This window comes from Camelus dromedarius, chromosome 4, assembly GCF_036321535.1.
Source record: "Camelus dromedarius isolate mCamDro1 chromosome 4, mCamDro1.pat, whole genome shotgun sequence".
Taxonomy (NCBI): domain Eukaryota; kingdom Metazoa; phylum Chordata; class Mammalia; order Artiodactyla; family Camelidae; genus Camelus; species Camelus dromedarius.
Genome location: NC_087439.1, coordinates 90508939 through 90533330, shown reverse-complemented (window position 1 = coordinate 90533330; position 24392 = coordinate 90508939). Strand labels below are relative to the sequence as shown.

Here is a 24392-nt window from a genome sequence, read left to right as displayed (position 1 = left end):
GGACTTTGGCAAACAGATGCTGAAGTAAAGAAAGAATCTGATAACCCTAAAGTTTTGAGCCAGGAATATAAAGGCAAAATTAAACCAGTCAGTCAGGAAGAGAGAGACCACTTCTGGGGCAGAGAAAATGAATTTTGAGTTGAATGTGTTAAGTCTGAAGTGGTAACTCAAGTATGGAATCTCAATATCTTAAGTGTTGAAAGAGATGACATAGCTCATCTAAATCAATGGTTTTTAAATGCTTTTGGGGTCACCGATATCATGCTCCCTAAACCTGCTGTCACCATTTTTCAAAATAAAGATCTTGTGTAGAATCCCAATATACAAACAAGGATCAAGTAAAGCTGAAAAAGTGGATGAAGGGAGAAAGAGCACCTGAAAGCATGGTTCTACCTGCTTCTCCAGGGCACCCTTTACACATATGTGGAACATTAAATTTAAAAGTAAAACAAACACAAACATAGCGGGGAAGGTATAGCTCAGTGGTAGAGTGCCTGCTTAGCATGCACGAGGTCCTGGGTTCAATCCCCAGTGCCTCCATTAAGAAATAAATAAATAAACCTAACTACCACCCTACTCCTCAAAAAATGAAAATAAAACAAAAAACAAACAAACAAACAAACACAAAACACACACTCTCCCTGCACCTACCTGCCTTGATTTCTAACCTAAATAAGAATTCCTACTAAAATCTATCTCATCAAAAGTATCTATCAGGTATAAATGTTAATTTTATTGCAGAAGGTTGGAAATTACAATTATAGCATTTAAGTTCGAGTCTACTGGACAAATAAGCACTATGCTTTTCAAATGATTTAAAAAATCAGTTTTATTTGCCTACTTTTTTGACAGTTTTTTTTGTTTTTTTTTTTAAAGAAAATCATTAAACTTGTGTGATGGTAGCATGGAAATTATCTGAAGTATCTTACATGACTGTGCTTTGGCCAGGGTGGACATAACTTAAATTATAAAAACTAAAGATTAAAGAACAAAGAAGTATAAGTCCATGCCTCCTGTTTAAAAGAAAATTTTCTTTTTTCATAATTATATAACATTATAATGTCACTGATTCATAAGGGGTTTAAATATTAATTCTGTGGGGTAGGACACCAGAATTATCAGTGTTCATTTTCATCTAAGATCTTTATTTCTCTAACGTTCTTGATCCTACTGAAACATTTCAGTATACAAATATACTGTAATGTTAATACCCAAGAGAAAAGCCATCATAATACATATGCTGGTCATTATGATCAGAGTGGTACATTTTAAAAAAATAAACTATCATGCCCTTTAAAAAAAAGTATCAAGTTTCTTTAGATAATAGGTAGTGATCTTTTGGTGGGTCGTATGATCTCTGTTACAACTACTCAACTCTGCCTCTGCAGCAGGAAAGCAGCCATAGATCAAGTGTCAGTGAATGGGTATGGCTGTGTTGCAATAAAACTTTATTTAAATAACTAGGTAATGGACTGACCCAGGTCACAGTTTATTGACTCATGCTCTGGAAAAAATGTGGTGGGTAGAATGATAGACCAAAGGATATGTGAACCTGTGGTTAACTGCAGACAACCATCAAATCCTCTCAATTCTCCCTGAGAAATCTAGTCTCATACCCTGCATCTCCACCTTACCCTTAAGCTTTCCTTGTCATCAAAGTCCTCTTACCAAGTTAACCCTCTGCCATTACGTCCATCTCTCCAACACTTTCAATCTCACCCCATCTCTGACTTTGAGACGTTGTTAGTGGAAATGTAAAATGTTACAGCAACTTGCAAAAGAGGTTGATGGTTTCTTATAAAACTAAATATGCACTTACCATATGACCCAAGAACTGCATTCTTGGGCATTTATCCCAGAGGAAGGAGAAAACTTATATTCACACAAAACTTGTATGAAAATGTTCATAGTAGCTTTATTTGTATTAGTCAAAAACTAGAAACAGTCTAGATGTCCTTCAATAGGTGAAAGGGTAAACATTCACCCTATGTACACCTATGGTACATTCACAGAATGGAATGCTACTCAGCAATTAAGAGGAATTACTGATAATCACTACTTGCATGGATCTCATGCAAGTAGGAGGGAGGGAATTAAGCTGAGTAAAAAAAAAAAAGCTTATTTCAAAAGGTTACATACCATATAATTCTATTTATAAAACATTCTTAAAATAACAAAATGACAGATTGGGAGAACAGATCAGTTGTTGCCAGCAAGTTAGGGATGGGGAAGAGGAGATGGGTGTGGCTATGAAGGCACTGCAAAAGGGGGCCTTGTGGCTAGGGAACAGCTCTGTATTTTGACTGTGGTAGTGGTTATATGTGTGATAAAAATGCTTAGAGCTACACACATACACTCACAGAATTATACAACTGGGGAATTGGGAATAGGCCTGTGGACTGCACCAATGTCAATTTCCAGGTCTTGATACTGTATATAGTTTAGTGAGATGTTACTATTAGGGGACACTGGGTGAAAGGTAAATGGGATCTCCCTGTATACTTTTTTGCAACTTCCTATGAATTAAAAATTATTTTAAAATAAGGATTTTTAAACAAAGCAAAACAACAATAGATTTCTTCAGCTCCCCCAGTCTATCTATGTTGTATATAAGGCCCTTTTCAATCTCCCACAATCTACATTTCTAGCCTCACTTCTTAACCACTCTCTTCCATCACCCCATAAAGTCACCTAAACTCCACTATTTTCTGAACACGCCACACTTCAGGCTGTTTCAGTGTTTCCTCTCACTCTTTGCCTGCCAAACACCTCAAAACCAGTTCAAATCTCACCTACTGCTATCTTTGTGCCTGTCTCTGACAAAGATAATAACTGCTTTATCCTCTTCATTCCCACAAAATTTCACTCATACCCCCAAGTATCTCTGTACTGTATTGTTTACATATCTGTTCCCGATTAGATTAAAAACTCCTTAAGAATAGGGATAAAATTTGATCCATGTGCCCATCTATCTGCCCACATACACAACGGTACTAAAATGTCTGTGGATTCAATCAAGCTGGAAATCTTTTGCAAAAGATAAGAATAGAAGTGATGACAGTAATTACTTCCACTGTCATCTTTTGCCAAAAAAACTGTCCTGTCAACTACTGTGAGTATGGAACCTGGCATAAGGAAACATAATTCAGATGGGAATCACTGTTTATAAAGTCATCCTTTTTAGAAACAATTTTGAAATGATCTATTAAGCAGAATTTTCCATGCTTCTGTTCACTATTAGTTTACATAACTGAGTTTATTATAGTTTACATGTAATTAGTTCTTATTATTGAGAAATGCCTCAAAGGACCTAGATTTTTTTGAGGGGGAGGGGATTTAAATCATTTATTATTTTGTCTTGTATTTTTCTTTTTTTTTCAGTTTCTTTACATCCACTCTTTAGCAAAAGAATCATTTTAGATAAGAGTCCTCTAAATATATACCAATCTATATTTACTGTTTTAAATGTCAGTTCATTCTTTAAAAGGGATTTATTAGATGATCTCATAGAAAAAAGTAAGTTTTTAAAATAAATTAAGATAAAGGATGTGAGATGGAACCTAAAGTAAACTGACAAATACTGCTGGTGCCAAATATTCAATAATGAGACCAATCCTATTATCATATCAATTTCTACATTAAAAAAAATCCTACACACATATGTGCCTCTCTACTAAAGAAAATGTCTGAGTATTCTAAGCTAAAAGATCATGGACTAAGAAAACCCTATTAATAACCTTCTGGTGTCAAAGATTACTCTAAACAAGTTTAGTAACCATGAGTCACTGCTAAATGGCTATGCTATGAAAAGGCTACTCCCTTCCCCCCTTTTAAGTATGCCAGCAAACTTACTCCTCTTGTGAAATGAGTGAATATAGCTATTCAATGCTGTGAACACATGCATTCACAGCGATGAAGGGAACCAAGTATAAGCTGAGCGAGGCAGCCATACCTTCTTTTATATAGCACGCAGTGGGCAAAGAGTGTGTAAATAGTCATTTATACCAGATCTGTGTGACTGTTAGCAACGGAAAAACAAATTCCACTGCACCCCACTCTCATGGCCTGGTTACTTAAAAATAAAGGGTTTTGCTAAAGGTATAAGGAAAGTAGTTTTCAAATTCTCTTTAAAAGGTATGGCATAGTTCCTAAGGGAGTAATCTATCTGTATTATACACAATTCTTAATATGGCAACTGTGTACCATATAGAACACGGAAAAATACCACATGCTACAAAGAAAGAAACACTGAAATGTTATATTTATCATTTTCGTCTATAAGATCACAAGAAATGAATGAGAAAATGCCCATGGGTATAATGAAAAAAGCAGAAACAGACAAGATTTTACATGGGTTTGCAGAGCTAGGAGTGACTACCACCTCTGACTCTAACATAAGGGGTGTCTTAGGGAACCACAGCTTTCTTCATGTGGATCATGAGGATAATAACTATTCCACCTCAAAACAAGATGGGAGGCCTGTTCTCTACAAAGGCAACTCGTAAACTACGGTGTTGTATCAATGTAAGGATGTGCCAATCATACAAAGCTTGAATTCCTTCTACAAGACTTAGGTGGTCCCCTAGTCCACACCAATACATATCCAGAGACAGGAAACTTGTTATCTCCCAAGGAAGCCAAATTCCACTTATTATTTTTCCTAATATCAAGATGAAGTTGGACTCGTTTTACCTCCACTCACAGGTCTTAATTCTGTCTTCTGTCACTGTCTGGAACCTTCCCCTGATCTAATATTAGATGATCCCCTAAAAACAGTTTACTATGCTTGAGGGCTCAAATCTTATTCTTTCTCTACTTCACATCTCCAGTTCATTCAACTGTTTCTTAAGGAAACTGTTCTTCTGTGCCAACCTGGTCACTCCCCCTAAGACGTAGTTTCTCTACATCCCCAGGAGTGTACTTGTCTACACAGAGCAGAAGATGATCACTCTGAATTTAAATACTGCAACCTAGGCTTTCAATAGTTTTTTGGGGGAGCTTTATTACACAATCTAGTCTCAGGGCAAACATCTGTGGTTTCTAAGCCACCTATATATCTCAGTTGGTACATGGATAAAATTTTCTAACTCTCTTTACTGAATTATGATTGACATACAACAAAGCACACGTTTAAAATGTATAATTTGATCATTCTGGACTTCGGTACACACTCATGTAACCCTCAAGACAGTGACATCTATCACCACCATGATTCCTCTGTAGTCCCCTCCCTCCACTAACTCCACTCTAACCCTCCACATATACCCCTGCCAACCCCAAAGCAACCGCAGATGTACTTTCTGTCATTATGGCTAGTCACAGAGTTTTGTATAAATAGAATCATACACTATGTATTCTTAATAGTCTGGCTTCTTTCACTCAACAATTATTTTGAGATTCATTTACGTTGTTGTGTACAGCAATTGTTCATTCCTTTTTATTGCTGCGTAGTATTCTATTCTATGGATGTACCACAACTGGCTTATTCACCTATCTGGGCTATTTCCTGTTTTGGACTATTACAATAAAGCTGCTATAAGTATTTATGCACAAGTCTTTGTATGGACATGTATTTCTTGTTTTCTTGAGTAAATACCTAGGAGTGAAATGGCTAGATGTAAGTTTAGCTTTTTAAGAAACCACCAAACTGTTTTCCAAAATAGTTGTATTATCTTATATTCCCACCAGCAGTTCCTACTGCTCTGCATAATCACCAACATTTGGTATAGCAGTATTTTCAATTTTAGCCACTTTGATAGGTGTGTAGTGGTATTTCATCACAGTTTACTTTGCAATTTCCTAAGATTAACATCTTTTCAAGTGCTTGTCTGAAATCTGTGTATCTTCTTTGGTGAAGTGTGTATTTAATCCATTTTTTATTGGATTGTTTTCTTATTAAGTTTTGAGAGTTCTTTATGTACTCTGGATGCAATCTGCTGTCAAATAAATGCTTTGAAAGGATTTTCTCAGTCTGTGACTTGTCTTTTCATCCTTCAACAGTATTTTCTGAAGAGCTGAAATTTTAGTGTCGACAAATTCCAATTTTTTTCTTTTATAGAGTAGGCTTTTGGTATCATATCTAAGAATTCTTTGCCTAGCCCAAGGTCACAAAGATTATCTCATTTTCTTCTAGAAGTTTTTATAATTTTAGGTTTTACATTTAGTTAGTGATCCATTTTGAATTAACTTTTATATATGGCATGAGGTATGGGTCCAACATGTTTTTTGCATGTGTGGCAATCAAACTGTTCCAGCATGAATTGTTGGAACTACTGTTCTCTCTCCACTGAATTGCATTTGCACCTCTGTCAAAAATTTTCCATATATGTGTAGGTTTATTTCTGGATTCTCTATTCTGTTCCATTGATCTATTTGTCTATCTTTATGTCAATATCACACTGTTTTGATTACTGTAGCTTTACTATTCTTGAAATCAGAAGGTGTGAACTCTCCAGTTTTTTTGTTCCAAGTTGTTTTATTCTAGGTCTTTTGTATTTCCATACTCATTTTAGAACCAGTCTGTCAATTTCTATTAAAAAGCCTGCTGGGATTGCAATGAATCTATAAATCATCTGGGGAGAACTGACATTTTAACAATATTGAGTCTTCAACCCATGAGCAAGGTGCCTCTCTCTTACTTAGGTCTTTCATCTCTTCACAGTATTTTGTAGTTTTTAGTGTACAGGTCTTTCATTTCTTTTGTCAGATTACTTCTACATGTTTCATGTTTTTTATTTAATATTTTATTTAATATTATATTTAACATTTTAAAATTTGAATTTTGTTTTTCCACTCCTATTGGCCCTTTGTATATTGTTGTAACCTATAAGCTTGCTAAACTCATACATTAGCTCTACTAGCTTTTTTGTAGATCTTCTGAGTAGATGATCATGTCATTCACAAAGACAGTTCCACTTCTTTCATCCCATGCCTTTTTTTTTCCCTTGCCCGTCTGCACAGGCTACAACTCCAAGCACAAAGCTGAATAGAAGAGGTGAAAGTGGACGCCCCCGTTTTCTTCTTGATCTCAGAGGTAAAGGACTCAGCCTTTCACCATTGTGTATAAGGCTCCCTGTACAGCTTTTGTAGATGTCCTTTACTAGGTTGAGGAAATTCTCTTCTGTTTCTAGTTTTGCAGAGTTTTAATCAGGAATGCTTAAATTTGCTTTAGAATTTTTATATCTATGTTCACGAGGGACACTAGTCTATAGTTTTCTTATAATGTCTTTGATTTGGGTATTAGGATAATCCTGGCTTCACAGAATGAGTTAAGAACTATTCCCTCCTCTTAAATTTTCTAGAAAAGTCTGTGAAGAAATTGTGTTATATCTTCCTTAAATGTTTGGTAGAAATCTCTACTGAAACCATCTGTGCCTAGATTTTTCTTTGTGGGAAGATATTAACTAAATTTTGCATTACTTTAATAGATACAGTGCTATTAAGGTACTGTATCTATTTGAAAGAATTTGTGTCTTTCAAGGAATTTGCCCTTCTCATCTAAGTTGTCACATTTATTGGCATAAAGTTGTTCATAATATTCCCTTATAACCCTTTTACTATCTGTAGAATCTGTAGTGCTGTCAACTCTCTCATTCCAGATATTGGTAATCTGTCTTTTCTCCTGATCAGTCTTACCTAGAGTTGATCAATTTTACTCCTCTTCTCAAAGAATCAGTTTTGGTTTCATTGTTTTCTCTGGTTTTCTTTTAACTAATTTCTGCCTTAATTGTTATTTGTTTCTTTTCTCCTTACTTTGTGTTTAATTTGCTCTTCTTTTTCTATTTTCTTAAGGTAGAAGCTGAGACCTTTATAGCACTAAGTATGAATTTAGTGTTATAAATTTCTATGAGTAATGTTTTGGTAACATCTCATTAACTCTAATATGTTGTGTTTTCATTTTTATTCCACTCAAATAACTTCCTAACTTCTTCAATCCATGAGATATTTAAAAGTATGATACGTAGTTTCCAAATATTCTGGAATTTTTCTAAGGCTCTTTCTGTTACTGATATCTAATTTAATTCCACTGTAGTCACAGACATGTTACATATGTTTAGCCTTTTACTTGCTGATTTTCTGCCTACTTCTTCTATCAACCATTGGGATTGAGGAACTAAAATCTCCAATTGTATTTGTGGATTTGACTGTTTCATCTTCTAGTTTTACCAGTTTTTGCTTTGTTTTATTTCACTTTTTTTTTAAAGCTGTTATTAGGTACATAAACATTTAGGACTGTTATGTCCCTTGGATTAACTGACCCCTATTTTATCATGAAATGACTTTATCCATGATAATATTCTTTGCTCTGAAATCTATTCTTGTCTGATATTAATAGACCACTCCAGTTTTCTTCTGACAAGTGTTAATTAAAATGGTCTTTCTCCATCCTTATACACTGTGGTGAAAGGCTGAGTCATTTACCTCTGAGATCAAGAATACAACAGAGACATCCACAATTGTAACCTAATTGTGTCACTGTCTTTAAAGTATATTTCGTGTAAGCACATACAGTTAGAGGACTTTTTCATCCAACAGGACAATCTCTGCCTTTTAATCGGGGTTTTCAGACATTTATACTTAATGTTATTATTAATATGGTACATTTAAGTCTATCATCTTGCTGCTTGTTTTCCATTTGGTCCATCTGTTCTTTAATCCTACTTTTTCTTCTTTTTCTGCCTTCTTTTGGTTTAATCAAATATTTTTAGTGACTGTCTTATTTTCTCCCTTGGTATCTCATCTTTTTTTTAGACCGTAGTACAGATCTGTACTTTTATCCATATTGCAGTTTATTAATTATAATCATATCCTTCCTCCAACCCCTACCCCACCACCCCCAGCTAACTGATCCTTCTTTTGCACCTGATTTAGTCACCTGTAGAGCCTTCTATCCTTCTCCAATTTTTGTCTTTCACAAATTCTGTTAATTAAGCCCTTTAATTTTCCTCATATAAATCAATGATAACAAATACTATCGAAAGTTTAGAACTGGGGACAGTATCCTGCAACAGATACCAAAATCCTGCCTAGGTGCTCAGTTATCCACTAATCAGATCCACTAGGTATAATTATTCATCCAGTCATGAAAAATGTCCACTGAATATCCCAAACTACAGGGGAAGATAATTAATGAACACAAAATTATATGGAAGATACTAGGACCAACAGGGTAGATCTCTTGAGAAGGGTCATTAAACTATTTTTGTGGGTGGTATCACTAAAAGGGAATGTGATACTTGGCCACCATCATAAAATTCAGAAGATACTTGGCTGTGATACTTTCTTATTGATCATAAACTCAATATACAAATTGTTACAACACTCTTAGTAATACGCTTCATCCTATTCAGTAGAAATTAAGGGTTTAGAAGAGTTATAAGGTGCCAGTGTTTTCATGTTAACTCTGTATTCCATTTTCAGTAAACTCAATAACAAATAGTTACTGAGTTGTCTTTGGAGGGCTTATGTTCTAACAGAGGGAAGAAACAATAAACAAACCTCATTAAGTATATTAAAGATGTTAAGTGATACAATGGAAAATAGAGCAAGATTAGGGGGAACAGACATGCCGGGGGCAAGGCTGCATTTTAAGCATCAGGCTGGGTGAAAAGGGACACGTGAGTAAAGACCTGAAGGCAATAAGGGAGTAAGCCAAGCGGAGAGCTGGGGGAAGAACATCCTAGGCAAAGGGAACAGCCCAATGCAAAGGCCTTAAGGCAGGAGTGTGACCAGAGTGCATGAGGAAAGGACACCAATGCGGGGGGAATATTAGCAGAAGGGACCACTGAGGTCATGGGCCTGACTGGCCAGGAGAAGGGTGGACATTTACTTTTCTGTAAAAGCATCAGACAGTAAATATTTTAAGCTTTATAGGCCACATAAAGTCTGTTGTATATTCATATTTTTAAACCAACCCTTTAGAAATGTAAAAACTATTCTTAGCTTACAAGCCTTACAAAAACAGGCGTAGGCAGGATTTGACCTGTAGAACTTAGTTCAGCCCTTGTAAGGACTTTGACTTTTACTCTAAGGGAAATATTATTTGACGCATGTTTTGAAAGAATCATTCTGGTTGTGAAGAGGCAAGAGAGATGAGTTAGAAGAACACTGTAGTAATCCAGAGCAAGGATAATGGTAGCTCAGCCAAGGGTGGTAACTAGGAAAACGGGGTGAAGTGGTTATTAGATTCTGGCTTTTTAACACCCCCACCCCAATAAAGTGGATGGATTTGCTCATGAATTGGATTTGGGAAGTATGAAAGGAGTCATGGATGACTCAAAACTTTTGGCCTGAAGAACTGGAAGGATGGAGTTTCATTAACCATGACTGGGAAGACTACGAGTGGATGTGTGAAATGCATGTTTTGTTCCAAAACAAAATAGAATTCATATTCCTTAAATTGTAGCACAACTTTGTAGCTATTTTGTTTATTCTTCCAGGACTTCAGAATCATTTCTTGTCAAGGTATAAAAAACTCCTGCTGTGATTTGAATAGAACTGCTTTAAGCTTAAAAATTAATTTGATAAGAAATGGCATCTTAACTATATTCCATCCAATAACATGGAGCAAGTATTTTTTCGTACCTCTGAATAAGTTTTTACAGTTTTCTTTATATAGGTTCGACATACTTCCTGATGAAAGTATTCCCAAACACCTTACTTTTGTTCTTGTTGTAAAGTAAACAAAATACTTTAAAAAATTACAATTTTTAGATAGTTTTGATTAGTATTTAGGGAAGCTATGAATTTTGTATTTAGCTGCCCTAGTGAACTCTCATTTTCACACTGAGTCTCTTGTTTTTTGTAAAGATATATTAATATCTTAACACTGAAATTTCCCCTCTTTATTGGAAATAGCTGTGTTTTTTATTTCTAAACCACTTCTTCATGAATTGGCTAGAATTTTCAGAACAATGCTAAATAACAAGTTATAGCAAGCAACCTGGTTTTAATGGGACTACCTTCAAGTTTTCAGTCTTAAGTATGATGTCAAAGTTGTTTTTCATGGTTTTTAATTTAATGGTTAGATTTTCATCTTTGCAATGTTTTCAAGTCTCAGTTCTCTGTTTACCATCTGCATTAGTGCTATTTCCATTTGACTCTTGATAAAAGTAAAATCAGAAAGTCCAGGATTTTCCTCTCTATTCCTCATCTATTTCAGAATAAGTAATTTGCATGGACTGCTCTTCAGAGATGTCCCCTTCCTTTGAAATAAAATTTATTTTTCATAAACTCAACTATTTTTCTTTGCTCTGTTTATCCTAATAGCAAGAGGTCTATTCTTGCTTAGGGTTAGAGCAGGAATTCTCACCTCTGTTTCAAGGGGTCTATGAGGTCAAAACTGTTTTCATATCAATGCCAACACATAATGTGCCTTTTTCCACTGTTGCCATCTGCACTGGTGTTGACTCATAGCCCAAGTCAAGGCAGTGACAACGAACTATACTAGACTAGCTATCACTGTAGTCCTCATCATCATGCACTCAGTTAACAAAAAAAGGCCAGTTTCACTTAAAAATGTCATGAGGAAGCAGAAAAAATTTCATTTTATTAAATTTTGACCTTTGAGTATACATACATCCTTTTAACATTTGGTGTGATAAATGGGAAGAATGCATAAAGCACCTTTTGCCCCTTACTGAAGTACAGCTGCTTATCTTAAGGAAAAGTACTTGGGTAATAATGTTTGAGCTATGAGCCGAACAAGCTGTTTTCTTTATGGAGGATCACTTTTCCTTGAACGAAAAACTGACAAATTATTCAGGCTTGTATATTTGGCAGACATTTTCTCAAAAATAAACAGAGTGAACCTGTCACTTTAATTAGGGAAAACAACCAACAGTATTTGTTGCCAAATTTGAATTTTGAAATTTGAATACACCATAAATAAGTCTGACCACTTCCCAAAACATACTTTTCTGGTGAGATCACAGTGGTGATATTTTAAAATGTGATTTTTTTTATATTTAATAATGTGTCAACATTTGGAAGATGTGTAAGTCAGTGATTCAGAACTTTTTAAATGACCAGTGCATGTTACAAAGTCATGCATGGATAAAGGATATTTTCAAAGTGCAGAGTATGAAAAGTTCATTTACATAGTTTCAGTCTATTATAAACAAGAAACTATCAACTGTCAAATTGCGATGTGATATCAAAAAATATTCAAAATTATCTGAAAAGCTATTAAACTACTTTTCCCTTTTCCAATTATATATCTGTATGAAGCCAGATTTTCTTTATATACTTCAACCAAAATAACGTAACAGCAGACTGAATGCAAACACAGATATGAGAACTCAGCTATCTTCTGTTAAACCAGACATCTTTAAAATGAGTTAGTTTTATCACATCATTAACATTTATCCACATTACTTAGTGTAAGTATGCAAGAAATTATCTAGAATTTTCATGGAAGATCTAAAGTAAAGTTGAATAATAGAAAATTTTATTAATTGTAGATTGCTTTCAATGACAGAAAAATATACTAATTAAATAGCCTATACTTACAAATCTTAATCCCATGAATGTGAACTTCTTTTCCTTATAAGAACACAGGTAAACCACAGAGTCTCAGATTTTTAAAAAATGGTAAAAGTTAATCAGTTTAACTACCAACTCAAAACCGAAAACAACCTAAAATAAAAGATAGGGTGGAAGATGTTGCTCCAAACAAACATTCATTCAATGAATCATCAGGCATCCAGCCCATGGGAATCAGGTACTGTGGAAGGCACAGGTGGGCCAGAAATGACACATGGGTTAAAGAGCTTGAGGTCTAGTAAGGAAGAAAAATACAACCCAAATAAAATCATGTTGAAGATGGCAGCAGTCTTGGCATTTACAAAGGAAGAACCAAATGGTAGAGACTTGTTCTTGGGGTTAAGGGTAAGGCCAGGAGATGGAGCATTCTGGGAAGCCACCTGGAGTAAAGAAATGAATAGGGTGGTTCTGAAAGGTGAACTGGGGCTGAGGTGAAAATGGAACAGGTAAAAACAAGACAAAGGCAGTGTAGCTGATTATTTACTTAAATTGCTTTCAACGAACAGAGGTAAGCTGAGATTGTTAAAGCATACAGAATAAGGAAGAAAGGGGTTCAAATTCACCCAGAGAAGCACAGACCAGGTCACGGAGGGTCTTGTGTGCCCCTTGAGAAGGTTGCACTGAAGATTTAAAGCAGGGGAGATATTTCAGAAAGAGCAGCAAGGAGGCTACAGCTAAGGTCCATAAGAAGAGTCGTAAGGATTTTCATCAAGTAGGAATGGAAACTGAGATCAACCCATAAACCCCTTAGTAAGTAGGGGTTCATACTGTTTATTGAAAGATGATGTTTTAGTTAGCAGGGAGACAGACTGGGATGAAAGTCAGGTTTTGGACTGTGGTGCCTGGGTAGAGGGAGATACTCATCATGGATACAGGGAACACAAAAAGAAACCAGGATAGGTATCTCCCCAGGAGGACTACTGTGCAAACACTGATTCCAGGAATCAGATAAACCACTTCAACAATGAAAAAAAATTGAAATCTAAATAAAATTGAAAACCTCTAATGAGAAATGGAGGAAAAAAGTTAGAAATATATTCTTAGATGGTAGTACCACAGAAAACACATGGTGTTTAAGCCGCAGCAAATGCCACTTTAGGACTATATTTTTAAAACCCTAAATATAGATATAACTCCTATATATATAATAGATAAACAGGTTTCTACTGTATAGCACAGGGAATTATATTCAATATCTTGTGGTAATCTATAATGAAAAAGAATATGAAAACAGAATATATGTATGTATATGTACGACTGAAACATTATGCTGTACACCAGAGACTGACACATTGTAAACTGAATATACGTCAATAAAAAAAAGAATGCAAAAAAACCCCAAATAAACCCAAATTGGGATTTACTGATTTTTAGAAATCACCTCATAATTTGTCTTATATTTGCTCCTAATCAAAATATTGAAAATATAAGAGGAAGCCAAATACATACCTTTTCTGCTTTTTTGTCAGAAATGTCTTGCTTTTCCAGCACAGCCATGCTTTCCTTCAGGTTCTTCACGATGTCTGCAGGAGATTTGTGAGACTTCCCGAAGGGGAACGGCATGGCGGCAGCGACAGGCGCCTCACTGCGCTCTGCCTGCTTCACCTGGGGACACAGCACAAGGAACAAGTGAGGAAAAGTGAGGCTGACAGAAGACATGCTTTCTAAATCCTCCTTTGAAAAGAAAACTAGTGTTCGAGAAAGTTATTTTATATGACTTTCAAAATTAGTACTTGGAAACAAATAAATATATGAGAAATGATAATAAAGAAATATCTTAGAATTACAGAACACTTTGTACTTTTCAAATCACAGTTTTAATCCCTTGCTCTCTTAACCATCCATTTAAGGAGGAACATGATGGTGCTGATGAGGGAGGGCAACTAGTACTGCCTGGTCCCCGCTAAGCAATTTAACCCATCATCTATGGGATCCTTTCAAACAGTTCCCACACAGACACTGTATCACTCCCATTTACAGGCGAAGTTGAACATGGTTAAGAAACTGGCTTAAGGTACTAAGGGGGAAAACCAGCTCAGGTCTGTGTTGATGCAAAATATCCTTAATCACGACACTATACCTCCGATTAATAGACACCTCTATTGTACAGTTGAGGAAACTGAAGTAAAAAGTTAGGTAAGGAACTTAGCCAAAAAGCACTAGCAACAGGCCCTCTCCCTGTCTCTCCAGAGGAGGCCTTTTCCTGTGTTCATGCTGCTTCCTCCCAATCACTCTGGTGGGCACACCCATCCTCCTCTTCAGTCAGTCCTATGGTCTCAGGGCTGGAGAGAACCTTGGACAGAGCCTTGGACAAATCTCTCATCAGATCCCCAAATCCTTTAAGTGACGGTGTACTTTTACTGCCTGGATACAACTATCTCTTATGAAGGAACTCAAGGGATAAAACTCTGGGGATAATGAAATTCTGGAAGTTCTCGATTTTTTTGTGGTCAGCAGAAAACAACACTTCAACCACATAAACCACAATATTACATCATCCAGAAAGAGGACATCAACTATTCCAAGAAGTCACAATGAAAAACAAAGTTAACAGTATAAACAATGGAAGTAACTTAGGAACATGTTGGAAGTTACAATTTCTTTCACTAAATAAACTAAAAGAAGTTATACCCACAGGCATTAAACAACCTCATACGAGATACCAAAAGATAACACTTTTGAGAAGAACCTTACAGTTTGCTTAGATCAGCGGTTTTCAAACTGTGAGTTTGAAACTCCTATATTTAACTGCCCCTGGCACCCACTGCCCACTTCTGCCAAGTGGGAAGAGGTGGGTCTTGGCTATCTTAACCCTATTGTTTCCCCCGTCAACATATCTCTGTTGCATAGCATCATAGTAACGCTTCTTCTGACCTCTGCCTAAGACTTCATTTGAAGAAAGTACTGGAATGTTTTTTCTCTAAAGTTTGAGATATAGTGATCTGCATATCTGTTTACAAATAAACCTTTAGGGAAAAGAACATGCAAATGAACGCCAGTGTTAAGTCTACAATTAAATCATGAACAGGTATGCTATTTCTAGACAATGCTTTGATATGATCTATTCTGACAATCTCTATACCAAGATATCATCTATATAGTTCACCTTATCTCAGCTTGCAAATCCCTTTTCAATCACATTAAAACCGCATCTTCATTAACCAAAGGGAAATGTCCTCAAACACAGGTTCTCAAAATTCTAAATATCTTTTCTATGACAAGAGGTTTGGATCAACTACAGGTAAGTTATTCCCAAGTGGCTGTTACATTCTCTCTCTGATTACTTGGCTAAATGGGGCCCAAATCCCAAATCATTCTTTTCCATTACTTTTTTCTTTTTAATCTTTTTTTTTTTTTGGAGGAGGGGTGGGGGGCAATGCAGGTTGCTTCTCCATAAACACAGTGGATTCACACTCACAACAGATCCTATGAAGATATAATCTTCCCTATCTGTACTCCACAAATAATGGCAGTGATGCTACAAATCAACGCTGGGTGGAGGGTGGGAATGTTTCATGGTATTTTGCAGGAAGTGTTAGGGTGCTATGCAACAGAGATATTTTCAGCTCTGGCTCAATGGTGGAAGAAGTGACTTTTCAGGGCAAAAGGGGTCTTAAAAAGTCCTACCACATACTAAATGTTGGTCACAGCAGAAGGAGTACAGCGGCTGAAGACAACATATGTATAAAATGCTTTTGTGAGGGAAAGGGGAAGCATGATACAATCATTCCTCCTAATTAATACCCTGGGCAGCCAGGATTTTGCAGAACTTACAAATTAGGAAGACTGCACTTTGAGGAAATACAATTAGGAACAAGTACCCCAAACAAGCAGTGGACACTCCTCAGCAGGCTCCAATCCAGCCATGGTGGTGAGGCTGTCCTGGCATGCTTTTATTTTCTCTCCTCCTCCCTCCCTCTCTCATATACACACTTTAAATTTATTGCTTTAAAAATACATTTAACTATAACTACTAAGTAAAGGAATAAATAAGAAGTGTATAACTTTATTATCAAATATATAAATAAAAACTATATCACACAGCTCTTAAAGTATGAGTGCAGCAATTAAACAAATCCTTTTATTTCTTTCATTTACTCCTCAGGTTCACCAATTCTTATGCTTGAGGGGCAAAAACAAGGAAATAAAACCCCTTAAAACTCCTGCATTGGAAACTGCTTATGCCTGAATTTGCTTTGTATTAAGCTTACATATCTTATACTAATGTATGCTACTCAGTGATCCAACTTCTTAAGTAATTAACTGAAAACCTAGGTAAGGTTAAAATTCATGAATGGTTCCTAACTGGTAACCAAGCAGGTTGACAACACATGTCCCTAGAACACTGCTAAAAGGCTAAGAAGCATAATGCTTTAAGAAATAGTTTTTAATAAATGTTAGATTAATATGCATAGAGCAACTAAGTATTTATTGCGTTACTGACTTTACAATGCATATACTAAAGAAAACAAAAGCAGCTACTGAGACAAATGTTACAGGTTAATGGTGAAATCATGGATGTGTCCTTAAGTACGTTCATTAAAGACACGGAGAAAGATAACAAAATAACCAGTCAAAAGAGGTGGTACCTTTAGGGAGCAGGAAAAGTGTGGAGGACTGGTATTTTTACTTACAAACACATTTTGTAACTATTTGTCTCCTTCGATTTCACATGTATAACTTCAATAAACATAAAAACTAAGTTTAAGGAAATCAATGGATAATATAAAACAATCTATCGTTAACACATAAAAAGTATCCTTTATACTACTCATAAAAAATTTGAATGGAAGGCTGAATGACAGAGAAAAGTAAGGCTGCCAATTTACTAATCTTGAAAATCAGATAGAACCAATAGGACCAGCAGTGTTTTTCAAACTTTGATTATGATCTATAAGAAAACTATTTAAAATGTTACACATGTGCACTTGCACAACACACACAAACACACACACACACACCGCCAAAACTGATATTTTCTATTTTATTCAATTATGTTTTTTAAAAAAAGTTGGTGACTAAACTAGTTTTCCTGAATCACTAATTGATTTTTGTGACAGACAATAAAGAGGAACATGAAAATTTGGAACCAAATACAAACAGTTTAAGAGTTGAACATGAAGCTTCAGTCTCCTTACTTCAGTCCTTACAAGCAACAGAGGTTAATCCCTTCACAGAACAACTCATGACCTTCCAACAAGGCTCAAATGACAGTAAAGGCACCACTGAGAGTGGACTCTTCAGCTCACAATGCTTCCTCCTAGGAGTGGAGATGGTAACTTCACAGGCGGCTGGTCCACCATCAAGCAGACTATTCACAAGGCTCTGTGTCCTTGAAGGACATGAAACACACAGGGACATGTCTGAGTTTTGGAACTGACAATCCCAAGAGTATGCAGATGCCCAAGCTGGAAGTAACAACAATTAAGCAAGGTTAAGATAGTTAAAAGACACCTTTTACCATAACCATCTGCTTGCCTCTCATTTCCACTTTCCCCCCTTTATCATAAGCATTTGAAAGAATTTTAGGGAACAATAACAAGAATCCACTGACCAAGGCCCTTCAGTAACTTTTCATTGCCCTTATGATAAAATCCAAATTCTTTACCACAGCGTTCAAGGCTTTACCCATCCCCAACTTAGCAGCACAGCCCTCTGGCCTCTATTACAGAGGTCCAGCCACACTGAGGTCTTTTCTGTTCATTAATATGGCAACTATCTCACACATGCAAATATTGCAAAAACCTTAATTTTTAGATCTAGTTGGATATATGGATTTTCATTTTTACTCAATTTTCTGTATGTTCAAGTGTTTTCTTAAACTATGTTTTGCCTAAACTGTATTTTAGACAGAACTGGAGTTCACGAAGGAAATGGACAAAAATACATATTATAATTTAAATAATTTAGTTATCAAATACCTACTTCCCCCATCCCTTAAAAAAAAAAAAAGGTTCATAATAAGCCGCAGGATTCCTTGGGCTGAGTCAAAATTACTAATGCCATTGGGAGAAAGCTAGTCACCGTTGGAATTATAAAGAGGGCTGTGGAAAACCCACACCTACATTTCTCAAACTAGGGGTAAGCCTGCTCCTAATGGTAATCAGGGTGTATGCTTGAATCCCAAAGATAAAGAGTTAGAAGGGAAATTTAACTCGAAAACTAGGGGGAGTGGGGACAGGAGTGGGGAATAATTTAGCATGCTTTTATATTAAAATTAATATTTATGAAATTACATGCTAAAACTGCATGAAAGGAATCTGCATGAACATTTAGCACTGCACACCCCTTAGCTTTCATGCATTTGTTGTTTTCCTGTCTCTCCAAATGCCCTTTCTTTCTGCCTTTAATTCAATGACTCATCTCTATTCCAATGTTGATGTCCTTCAAGGTTTTATCTTTGCTGTCTTCTTACCCATATTCTGAGTGATCTCATCTACCCATGTTTTCAACAACCTGAAATCTATCTCCAGCCCCAACCAATCAGCCTGCAGTTCCAACCGCTGCTTCCTACAGATGTCCTCCTGCAACTCAAACGTCATCCCCAAGTCCTGCTTATTTTTCTAAATTCCCCTTCACAGTGAATGGATCCATTGTTCACCCAATCACAAAACTTGGTCTTTACAGCAGACTCTTCCCACTCATTAACTCTTCCATATAATCAGTTCAAAATTTCAGTAAATTCTATTTTCTAAATCTTTCTATCCCTACAGACATCAAGTGGAGACCCTCACTATTCTCCACATAGGGCAAGTGGCTGTCAATGGGGCCAAAATCATCCCAAGATGTTCTGGAAATGTGGTTGTCACAATAGCTGGGACGTTTACTGATCTGCTGAAATCACTTAAAAAGGGAGAGGAGATGCTTTTTGTGTCATTGTTCACATAAGCATAGTCCTCAACTAGCTTCTATATCCTTGGTGTAGAGGGGAGAAGAGTTAGGCTGGGGATCAGAATAATTGAAGCCTTTCTATCTATTCCTGCATCTATGTCCATCACTGAGAGTTAAACTTCTAGCTTTAAAAAAAATGGTTACAGTGTTCATTCAGAATTCAAACACTAAAGGACTACACAAGGTAGAAAGTGAAAACCACCTGCAAAGCCTACAGGGACAGCTAGTATTAACAGTTTGATTAACAGTCTTTTTATTACTTGCTCTGTATTTGTGGTCTTTTGCACTGGGAATCTACTCTTTTCTCCAAAACAGATGGAGACCAGATGATAGCAGAAATGGTCACTTCTATCTTACAAAGCACAAAAACTTCAAATCACTGCTCTTTTAGGTTAATACTCCTAAGAGTATTAATACTCCACCCCCAAGAAACTGCTGGGTAACACACAGAACACCCACTGGGAACCCAGGAAGTCTAACATCACTAGAGTCAAGATGGTTAGGCACTGCCCTTCTTAGGCACTCTGACTGCTTTTGACTTGTGCAACACATCCCTAACTGTAACTAACTCTAGTTACGTATGTACTGACAAATACTGAAAAGTAGCCAAATGGTTCATAAGCCACTAATTAGGACATTCATTCATTCAAGAACCAACTGTGCACACACTATGTGCTACAAACTCAAGGCACCAAGAGTGCTTGCTCTCAAGCAGACACCATTCTGGCATGTGTAGGTGTGGGTGTCAATGTTTAGAGACAATAATGAAAAGCTGCTGAATGACAACACATTCCTAGACAGCTGAGTTCACAGGACACTATGTTAACATATCTGCTACATCTGACTCACAAACTTTGTGTTCAAATGAAAAAACTGCATACAATGAGACCGCTGTACACAAGAACTATTAAGGTACTTAATTAAGTAGTCATGGAAAGTGTGAAATGTAGTACACATCTGAATCCATTTTTTAGATAGATGGCTCTGAGACTGAATCCCCTGCTTCCAGGTTAATGCTACTTGATTCAAATAAATATTAAGTATCTACAATATGCCAGATACTGTGTTAGGTGGTAGACTATCTATACAGTAAGGCAGGGCAATCATATAAAGCAGAGTAGTTAATTACATGGGGTTTAAAGACAGCCTGGGTCCCAATCCTGATTTCACTTATGTGACTTACACTTTTCTAAGCTCCCTTTCCTCTTCTCCTAAAACAGGAGAAACAATTGCTCCCTCACAACTTGGTACAAGAATTGCACGTGTTTCAAGTGCTTAGCACAGCATTTGCATATGGTAAAATCCAAATAGTAGGAAAGGATAGTTATGTGGGGTTTTTTTCCCTTCTAAAATCTGATTCGTGACTATTATTTCCAGAACCAAAATGCGTGTAAAAAAAAAAGATATCCACACAGACTGTACAGCAATATAAAATGAGTGATCTTATCCTTTTTAAAACTGCATTTAAAACTTCTGATTCAGTTTTTGGAAGGATGGGATATACACCCTTATAAGCTGCAAATAAGATGCAGTGACTTATATGTATGACTGAAACATTATGCTGAGCCCCAGAAATTGACAAAACATTGTAAACTGACCATACTTCAAGAAAAAAAGATGAGGGAAAAAAAAAAGATCCAATGACACTGAGCCCCATTAAAATAAACCATGAGTAACTTTAAGAAATAGCTGAATCTTTTGGTTAATTACCAAAGCTACCAAATACACAGCTCATCATCAACTATGTCAAAACCAAAATTAAGTGTTCAAGAGCATACGAGGCTTTGACAGGTGCTTTGCAATTAATAGATCTTGACCAGCCCAATGATGTTCGACACTGAACAGTATGCAGGAGTCAAATGACAGTTTTTAATAGCCTAGATGGCAAATCAGATGGTTGCCTCGGTGGTAATAGTAGCAGTATTCAAAATAACGTAAGATCTCTCCTAAAGTACTATATACTTCACAGCTTACAAAGCCCCGTCACTTATTTGTTTAACCTCTCCCCCAATGACCTCCCATTTCACTCAGAATAAAACCCACACTGCTGACCAAGGCCTGCAAGACTCCTTGTGATCTCCTCCTCTCTGGCTTCAGCCACACTGCCTGGCTTGCCATTCCAGTGCCAGACCTAAGCACATTCCCCAGACTGTTCATGGAGAGATCTTAGCTCAAATCTCCACAGTTCTCTCCCTCATTTTACTCACAGGGCCCTCCCTGACCAATATTTCCAAAATAGCGCTCTCCCCAAATCTCATCTTATCCTGCTTCACTGCTCTCCCAGCACTGATCACCACTACCAGACACACATTAATAAAGAAGGGAGCAAATAAACATCAGTCCCAGGAAAAGGGCTTTGCTGGTTTCACTCATTCATTGCTGTAAACCCAGAAACTGGAATAGTGTCTGGAACATACTTGTAGAATATTTGTAGAACAAACAACCTGTCTATTTTGATCCTTGAGGAAAGAGTAGAACTCTTTTGATCCTTTATTCCTAAGGGAAGTTTAATCATTTTTTTTCCTGTTCTATAGATGAGTAAACTAAGGCTCAAAAATATTGAATAATCTGTTCAAATACCATGAAGCTAGTTAGTAAAGTGGAAGAGCAAGGATTTCCAAGGTTTTGACTCTAACTCTTATTAGCATCATCTGTCAGGTTATCTATTATCTTTCATATGACAATGAATATGTTCATTATATATCAGTAGACTTAAAAATGCTTCTCTCTTAAACCTGCTTCTCTAAGATTTATGTACTAAGATGGCAACTGAATCATTATTTAAAACAGTGGAAAAAGGAAAAAAATCCTCAGGAAATATAATTAAACATTGTGAAGTCACTTAAAAATCAAAGCTTCTGAAGATTTCTACTGATGTGAAAAAATGCCCACAATCTTTTTAACTGAAAACACTTTAGATACAAAAGTGTGTGTGTGTGTGTATACGTGCGTGTGTATGTATGTATGTATGTGTATATATATCTCTCTCTCCTGTGTGTGATCTAAATATGCAAACCCATATGCTAGGAGAAAAAATATCAAAGGTTAATAATGGATAGCGAGAATGTGAGTTGTATATTAAATTTTTCTAAAGGTTAAATATTTACAATGTACATGTAATACTGTTTTTTACTGATTATAAAAGTGCTTTTTCAAAAAAAAAAAATTAGTACAAGATCATTCCCAATAAAAGGAACAAGGGCTCCATGAAGGAACAGTAAATATATAAAGTGAACCTGGGACATGTTACCTCAGAAAGCAAAGATGAATGGGGTCATGCCAAAAAAGACACAGGAACCAGTCTGAAAGACTCCCATAGGCCTAGGATAGTACAATTTGGGTATAAAAAAAGAAAAATTACTGCAATGAATTGACATGCAAATTAAAAGTTACATATATAATTTGTGAAAATGAATATATGTATATGCAAGACTGGGACATTGTGCTATACACCAGAAATTGATACACTGTAATTGACTGTACTTCAATTTTAAAAGTTACATGTACAATTTGTAAATTATCATATATAATAAGTAACTATAATATAGTTAATATGAAACATTAAAATCCTTGAAAATTATAATACTAAAAAGGAAAATTTACTGGTCACCTTAGAGTTTGTGAGAACTCAACACCCCAAAAACTGGGAAATAAAAGAAAGGGAATGGCACATTTATCCCATCTTTTCTGTAACAGCCTGTTTTTGAGATAACCAAATAGTTGAATGGGAAAGTTCTTTATAGAAGATTCACATAGCTAATAATGTAGAAAGACAGAAAATCACCATTTTGTAATCCTTGATGAAATAAGCATCAATTTAGGCAACAATCATCAATGGCCATCAAAATCAGAGGTGAAAGGTTGATAAGAGAACTTCACAGTGGATACACTGGACCTGATACTTTGGAACACACTGATCTATCACTAAAAATAGGAAAACCAGACATCAATGTGTCTCATGATAGGATGCACAGGAAGTACAAAGCTCTACCTATAAAAATATTTGACCTCCTTTCCCCCACTTTAAAAAAAAAAGAATCTAATTAAGTTTCTAGATCTATCAGTCTACAGGAAACACAGCGGATGGAGGAACAAGTTTAACAACATCACAAGGAAGCACTGAGTCAAATCCAAAACAAGGGATACTCAACAAGACAAATATTGGGTTTCGGCAACAAATCAAATAGCACGAGAGAAGAGGGGCAGGAAAGGCACGAAGATGATGTTAAGTAATAAAAGAGACTCACTAGAAATAGTTAAATGTATGCATTTTCTCTGAAGCCTGATTCAAATAAACTATAAAAGATATACAAGCAAATCAGGAAAATTATACACTGGGTATGATAATTAAGAAATTATTGTTAATTTTGTTAGGTATTATATGTAAAAGAAAATCCTTATTAATTAGACATACATACTGAAGTATGGGTGGTTTGGGGTTTGCTTCACCCACTAGAGATGGTCTTGCAGGGTGAGTGAGCAGGAAATCTAAGAAAGCATCTATAATCTAGCTACTACTATGTACAAAGCTGGACCCACATTAGCTTAGCAACTCCAACTGTATGTTGTTTGTGCCATGAATATAAGCATGGCAAAATTCTGACTAAAGTGTAATAGAGTCATGTAATTAACCAAGATGAAATACTGAAAAGGTTGATCTGGGTTCTCAAGTTTGTGGCATAATTTGCAGAACCATCCTGTTTTAGATCATCATAGCTCTTTTGCATTGACTTTTTATTAGTGTTAAATTAGAATAAACTTAATAAACTGATCACCTGGGCATTACACTATGCCGTGTATTCTCTAATCCAAGGTCTATGAATGCTTTCTATCCATGAAACTACCTCTTCTCACTTTCCCCAGCTCCTATGGTAAATACTTCCTGTACATCTTAAGATTCACATAAAAGGCCAGCCCTGAGATCCCATGTTGAGTGTGTGCATCAGGATTCAAGGCAA

General features: G+C 36.1%; 1 protein-coding gene across 2 annotated transcripts in view; it reads right to left on the bottom strand.

Moving 5' to 3' along the window:
* The window catches only part of CAB39 (calcium binding protein 39), an 85531-nt gene that overhangs the window by 35877 nt on the left and 25262 nt on the right, over nucleotides 1-24392 (bottom strand). For both annotated transcript variants that reach the window (XM_031452370.2, XM_064485255.1), the window contains exon 2: nucleotides 13993-14148. In XM_031452370.2, the coding sequence (XP_031308230.1) occupies nucleotides 13993-14106 (114 nt within the window). In that variant the 5' untranslated portion in view covers nucleotides 14107-14148. The remainder of the gene's footprint in view (nucleotides 1-13992; nucleotides 14149-24392) is intronic.